This window comes from Anarhichas minor, unplaced genomic scaffold (genome assembly GCF_050575085.1).
Source record: "Anarhichas minor isolate MPS153535 unplaced genomic scaffold, ASM5057508v1 ptg000016l, whole genome shotgun sequence".
NCBI lineage: Eukaryota > Metazoa > Chordata > Actinopteri > Perciformes > Anarhichadidae > Anarhichas > Anarhichas minor.
The window spans coordinates 3,530,832-3,538,285 of record NW_027466462.1 but is presented as its reverse complement, the minus strand read 5'-3'; the positions used below and the strand labels follow the sequence as shown (position 1 = coordinate 3,538,285).

At 40.1% G+C, this 7,454-nt stretch overlaps 1 protein-coding gene across 1 annotated transcript; it reads left to right on the top strand.

Annotated features, from left to right (window-relative positions):
• Positions 1–4,597: 4,597 nt before the first annotated feature.
• Positions 4,598–7,259, top strand: LOC142950868 (ladderlectin-like). Its single transcript, XM_076092531.1, has 7 exons — positions 4,598–4,637; positions 4,754–4,841; positions 4,934–4,969; positions 5,375–5,484; positions 5,933–6,067; positions 6,446–6,557; positions 6,899–7,259. The coding sequence occupies exons 2-7, from the start codon at positions 4,781–4,783 to the stop codon at positions 6,976–6,978; spliced, it is 534 nt and encodes a 177-aa protein (XP_075948646.1). The 5' UTR covers positions 4,598–4,637; positions 4,754–4,780; the 3' UTR covers positions 6,979–7,259.
• The last annotated feature ends 195 nt before the right edge of the window (positions 7,260–7,454 follow it).

Sequence of the window (7,454 nt, the reverse complement as noted above, 5' to 3'; positions counted from 1 at the left end):
AAACATTCCATTTGATTAACGAATTGAAGACATGGCTAGAGGCTCAGAGCTACTGCAGAGAACATCACACTGACCTGATCAGTGGACCCACACAGTTAACACAGTTAAATGACGAAGAATTCAAGATTGAGATAGCGTATGACAAAAAAATTTGGATCGGCCTGTTCAGAGACACCTGGAGGTGGTCAGATGAGAGTAGCTTCTCTTTCAGATCCTGGGATCCGAAACAATTTAAAGATGAAAGCAACAAGGAATGTGCTATGACTGTGTCAAATGGAACATGGAACTCCGATGAATGCAATAACACAAAACCCTTCTTCTGCTATGACGGTGAGTACTTATTTGCTACATGTACACGAGCTCCATCTGCTTTTTCATGTTGATCCTGTTTATGTTAGAGACTTTGTTATGACGCTGCTGGCTCTAAAATAAAATGTCACTCAGAGGTCCACTGTGTAGGGTTTTGGCTTCATCTAGTGGTGAGGTTGCCGATTGCAACCAGTTGAATCAAGACCAACAGAAGTTTCCCGTGTTTTTGTTTTCTGTCCCTGGAGACCACAACAACGGTGTCCCCTCTGTGTTTACCGACCACGGTCGGGTAGTCAACGCAGGTTGGTTTTGTCCTTTCTGGGTTACCGTAGAAACGTGGTGGCCGAATCCTTGAAGAGGACCCGCTCAGTATGTAGATATAAACGTCTCATTCTAACCATAACACAAAGATTACTATTTGCAGGTGATTATACACTATAGAGCCCCTTAAATCTTCCTTAAAAGTGGCGGAAGGCATTTAAAGATCACCAGCACCAAACATTTAGGCAGTGATTTAAAGTGACCATATTGGAGCGCAGTGCTCTCAGCAATCAAGGGAACACCAACAAAGTTGCTGCTATGATCCTGTGTTTGTGTCTATCTCTACTGTGACAGATGAAGTGATCCTGATCAAGAAGAACAAGACCTGGGAGCAGGCCTTGACCTACTGCAGAGAGAACCACCGTGAACTGGTCTCCATCACTGACTCTCAAAAGCAGAAATGGGTCGAAGAGGTAGCCAAGAAGGCCAACAGTACCCACGTCTGGACGGGACTGCGCTACACCTGCACTCTGGGTTTCTGGTTCTGGATCACTGACGAGGCCGTCGAGTACGCCAACTGGGAACCTCAGGGTAAGATGGATGAATGTGACATGTCTGGAGCCATGGAAACAGGAGGAGAGCATAAGTGGTCCAAAAAGAATGATTCCATGGAGTTTAATTTCATCTGCACTAAGCGTTGAAACCCAATCTACTGGTGACGGGCCTTCTATATATTTACTCGGGTTGTTTGCAGTGGTGTGACTTTTATGTATCTTTATCCTCTGGGTTTATGGAATTGCATTCTGGGAAACGTAGGAATCACAATCTAAGGGGCAGAGACGTGAAATTACAGACTCTCCAACAGCAGACTTTATATTGGGAAAGTGGCTACATGTCAGTTTATTACAAAGTTTCACAAGATAACTAAGAATGTGACCCTGTACCAGGTTCTTCTGTCTCCTTATTCTGATCCAAGAACACCTGAATGATCACTTATTATTTTCTGAAGTTGTTGTATTGTCTTTCTCTTTAAATATCGATTGTTTATTCATCTTTTGAGGGGTGCATTGTGTGGTTGGAATGGGAATAAATACAACAATTTACATGCTGGTTTGATTTTGCTTCCACATATTCAAAATGGAAGATGTTGCCTTCTTTTGTATCACGTTATGTTGAATAGCTGGTTGTGGTTTTATGCTTTCATCATGTAAAATCCTCATCTGTGAAGATCACATTTATGGAGTTCTATGTAAACGGATGATTGCTTTCTGAGGATTAATAAACTGTCAAATCATAGAGTGGTCTTCTCTTTTTTTCTGCCTGTTTTACCCCAAACTATTCTTTCCTTTAACCTGTTCTTAAACATAACCGAACTATCCAACTGTCACATCATGAACCTGCTTTATTTCAGTGAATGGGGACGATATTGTTGATTGTCATAGTCTTCAACCAATCAGATCTTTAGTTTGACATGATGGGCGTACTCTTTGACGTGCTCGGAGCTTCTGGGTGGCCTACAAGTACATCAGCATTAACGTGCAGCTTGATTGGTCAGTGGGCTAGCGTGACTGTTGTGAAAAACCTGAGGTGTCTAACCAATGCAGCAACAAGACACCATAGCACGGCAGGACACTTACAAGCTACGGTGCTTTAGAGAACTTTTGCTGAGACCCGAGTGGATCTACAACTCAACGAACACGTCTACTTGTCAGCCACTCCCTCCTCATCAGTTGAACTCCCTTCACCTGTTCACTCACCTGCCTCTGATCACTAATCGAGCCACTATATAGACTCCTGCCTCTCAGGCACTCATTGCCAGATTGTTCTTTGCTATTGAATGCCAGACTTTCCAGCGCTTCGACCCTTCCTGCCCCTGAGCTACCCGTCCCGCCTGACTCCCGGTGAACTCGCCAGCCTTCTGTTCCTGACCTGGATTAATTCTGCCGGCTGTTTCTGTTGCTCTGCTAGAGACTTTGCTGTAACACTCTGTACCTGCTAAGTTTATAATAAAAGCCAACGGTTCCTGGAATCTTGTGTGCTGCAATTGTGTCCATGTACAATCCGTTACACAATGAGGTTATTAAGAGGTGGTTCAACTGGAGTAGGACAGCACTGAAGGCCCAGGTATAAAATACACTGCCCTCCACTGGTAACATATTGTTGTAACATTCAGTGATCACGTGATCTCTTTTGATCTGATCAAATCAAACTTTATTACAGGTTTCCGGTTCTAGTCAATCTCAACAGGGACACACATTTTCGCTCTGAAACTTTTCCAGGACGACATTACGGTAAAAAAACAATTAGTTAGGTTTCAGAAAAACATTTCATCATCATAAGAACAGAAAAGAATTCAAGTAGAAATACAATACGTCAGAAACTTTTACCTGTTGTTGCGTGACTTTAAAAAAAGATTTCTGCCTTTCAAATGAAAACAAGTTTTGGTTTTGTTTTCTGAAAATGTCATACCAGGTAAGTCAGAAATAAAACTAAGTACAGAGCCACTAAAGATCACCGTTGTTTATCTCTACTTCAGTGATCCTTCACAATACTTTTGTGTTTTCCTGCAATACATTCTTTTATCCTCTGTGATGCATACGTCCAGAGAAAGGCCCCAACAGTCAAGTTAAATTACTATCATAATACTATTAATTCGATTTATTGTTATACTTTTAGTCATGCAAAAGTCTATTGTCTATTATTAAGTTGAGTACTTCTGTGCAACATTTCTGCACGCTTCCAAATACGGATGTTGAGCACGTTGTGTTGTTCTCAGGCGTGACGGCACCAAACCTGACAAGCTCACTGCAGCAACAAGACCTCAGGAATACGTTGCTGCATATCAATGGTTCATGGTGAAAAATGTTTAGTTTAAATCATCAGCATGCTTGATCTTGTCTTCAACAAAGCATCCAGAGAGCTAAAAAGAAGCCTTCGACGTGAACTACTGTTGCTGTGTGTTCTACAACATGACTTGCAGATGTCTATCGATTAACCAACAGCTCGGTATCTCACTGCCACAGAGCCTTTCAAAGAAGTAGAAGATTCTGAAAATAACTTCAACAGAGAAGTTGAGGTATGATTTCATCAGAGTTATCATTTTATCTCCATCACCATCACACTGTAACAGCTTTGGGTGCTTCAAGGTTTCTCAGTACAAACTTCTCCTCATTTAACTGCGACGTGAAACAACGATGACTGTATGAAAAGATGTCTTTTTATAAAATATCTGAAGATTCAGTTATGATATCAAACTTCTATGATTCTGCTGTGCTAAGTCTGCTCTGTAGGCCTGATGATACAAACATGTGTCTTCCAGATGTAAAGGAGTTTGTTGATTGGTGCAACAAACTCACCTCATTTTAAACGTACAACAAAACATGCGAATATTTTTGATCCCAAAGACGTTTGTGATCACAGTCCAGTGGTTATACATTACCAGCCATGTACACAAGTCCTGTCCTCTAAGTATCTTGTTGTCCACATTGATAGTACTTTACTGGAGGATGCATGTAGACTGGGTACGTTTGAGTTCAGTCAGGGTGTTGTGGAGAGTGTAATCAGATATGGAATGACCACATATATAAGTCAGAGTTATCACATTTGATTCAGACTGCGGTGAAAGTCATCGGCAAAAAGGCTACAAACCAATGATGCCTCAAGGTGTGTGTGTGTGTGTGTCATTGTACAGCTTTATTCTTTGCCGTTTATTTTATTTTGTTTGCATGTCTTGGATGCCCACATGTTTCCCATGGGGACAATAAAGTGTCTATCTGTCTATCTGTGTGTTGCAACACTCCTCCGGTTTGACCATGTGTTGTGAAATTGGTGAAGATTTTTTCTTAATTTGCTCGTGTTTTGTTTATCTGCGATGTGCCGGCCAGCATAGCAACTTCTCCATTTCTCTGTATGTGAATAACTAAGAAATGTTGTTCTGTGTTTGACAACAGTCCCACATCTGTCCTCAGTTCCGTCTTTGTGAGAGATGGTAAGATAAGGCTATTTATGTCTTCCTCTTGTTCTGCACCTCATCACAGGACGGCTGAAGCTACAGACATCAGTATCAGGTTTGCTGCAAACTTTCTCATCATCTTTTGACTTCACTGTTCTGACAGTCAGTGTGTTTCATTGTTCTCTACAGACCTATAAGTAATCTGTCTGTCTTTGTTGTCTTCATCCTCAGCATCTGCATCATCTCATTGCCCTCGCCATGAAGACGCTGACTGCGTCTGCACTTGTTTGTGCCATGATTGCTCTGACTAGAGCTGCTGGTGAGTATTATACATAGAAACTGTTACAGATTCATTTATTGTCAGTGAACAGCAATAATCCAGATCAATAACTGCAATGTCAAACTGTCTAGCTCTTCCAGAGGGAATGCCGGAAAACGACCAAACAGGTGAGTAGCTTTTAGATTTTCACTTCAATAGATTGCTGAGATGCTTCACCAACACAGTTGTTATTTTGTTATTGTTTGATTCTCTATTTTAATATTACATAGAATAACACAATGAAATAAAACAATTGCATTAGTTACATTATGTTATTTTAAGTTATATTATCTTATGTTGTCTTATAATGTGTTAAATTGCGTTGTGTTATGTTACGCTCATGTTACTTTGTTGTGCATTGCGTCATAATGTATTATATATATTATATCTATATACATATATACTGTATATATATTGTTATATCATGTTTTAGCATCTATGTACCATCAAAATAAATGGATTTAATATAAATATTCTACATGAAGAGACTTTCACTGAACTCCACATTATCCACCAAACTCTATTTTTCTCAGCAAAGAGCGATCTGGTGAAGAGAGGAGTGTATTGTTCCTACGGTTGGACTGAGCGCAGCGGTCGCTGTTTCCGCTACATTCCAAGACCGATGACTTGGGCTACAGCTGAGGTAATGCTGGTGGCTTTGAAGAAACTGTTTGCGGATGACACTGTGATTTCTGTGCATGTTAAAGACGGACATGGAGTGGCAGCCAAATTAACTTCAGCAATAGAAATTGAGAATCTTGCCTGACACACGCAAAACCGCTTGCATCTACTTTTATATGAATACAAATGAAAGTTGACCAGATCTCTTTGTAGAGGGGGAGAGGATCCAGACTGTTTCAGATTTACAATATCGTGTTACTGTTATTCATAAATATGTCAAATACATAACTAATATATAAAATAATAAATCTCTGTTGCTTTGACGTAGGACACTTCTACAACAATGTCATTGTGTTTGCACACACAGACTTGACATGTTTGACTGACTTGGTGTTTAACAACTCGTCTGTCTCTCTCTCTCTCTCTCTCTCTCTCTCTCTCTCTCTCTCTCTCTCTCTCTCGTACTGTAGAAAAACTGTGAGTCCCTGGGTGGAAACCTTGCATCCGTCCACAACTTCCTGGAGTACCATGATATTCAGTGGATCATCGTGAGCGGCAGTCATGAGTCTAAATCAACCTGGATTGGAGGCTCTGATGCACAAGAGGTATTTATTTCGTCATTGCCCCATTTGCAAATATTACTCACAAAATACATATAATATCCATTATATATTATTATAATTCATTCCATATTTATTTATTATGTATTATGTATGAAACTTTACCATATTATATTAACAGGTATAATATTACTTTCTCTCTCTTTTGCCCCCCCACTCCAGTTCCATGACCACTTCTTAAAATCGCTCTTTCCATTACTATTTGTATTATTTTATATACTTTATAATTGTATTATTATTATTACTTTTCTGCAACAAATGGATTGCTCCTCTGGGGACCAATTAGCTTATCTTAAGTTACTTAAATCAAATAACTTGAACACTTTTATTTCTTGTAATACTCGATTCTATTCTTTCTTCCAGGAGAACAAATGGTTGTGGAGTGACGGTAGTTCTTTCAGCTACGTGCACTGGTGTAAGGGAGAGCCTAACAACTATCGCGGCAAGCAGCATTGTCTGCATATGAATTATGGAGGTAAAACAACACAGTGCTTGTTGTAGGAGTGATACTAGTGATAAGAGGAGAGTGAACTGCATGTAGTTATGTTCTGGTAACCGCTCATCACATCGACTTCACACTCGTTGGCTGTTGTTTAGTTCTCAAAGAAGTTTTGAGTGTGAAGTTGTTTAGATGAGCAGCTCTCTAACATACTTGTATCTCAAGGACCTCTTGTGTTACATTATTCACGGCTTGACAATGATTTGATTTGCATTAGTGACTCTAGTGTTAGCTGACTTCATCCATCAATAATAATTAGTCACATGAAACAGTTTGAGTAACATTCACTGACTCACCTTTTTGTGTTGTACTTGCAGCTGAGAAGTGCTGGGACGACATAGCGTGCAACTATCGTGCACCGTCTGTGTGTGTCAAGAGACTCTGGTTGGTGGGCTGACAGTGAGGCATGAAGTACCCGTAACACAGAGGGAGTCCTGTTGTGTGCATGATCGCAAATACATCTGACTGTATTTCATATCTATAGCTTTCTTTTCTATCGCTGTAACGCTACTTAAGGAACGATACGACAAGTGACATCAACAGGAGCTGGACTGTCTTTGAGGCCTTGTGCCTTAATAAGAGTGTTTTATGGAGCGAATCCTTTTAGCACGACATATATTCTACACATATAACCCTTCTTTCTTTCTGCATGAATAAAAGGCTCAAGCATTCAAACAAGCTGGTCTGTCATCCATCTATCCATACATCTTCACATGTTGAACCTCAAACAGCTCCAGCTATATGAGTGAATACTATTTCACACTTTGCATGTTTTGAGTAATTAATAGAAGTTTTAAACCACAGAATAACATGTGGGATGTGTAACTCACCTTTCAGGTCAAGATTTGTGTCATCAACCGAAAAAAAAAAGAA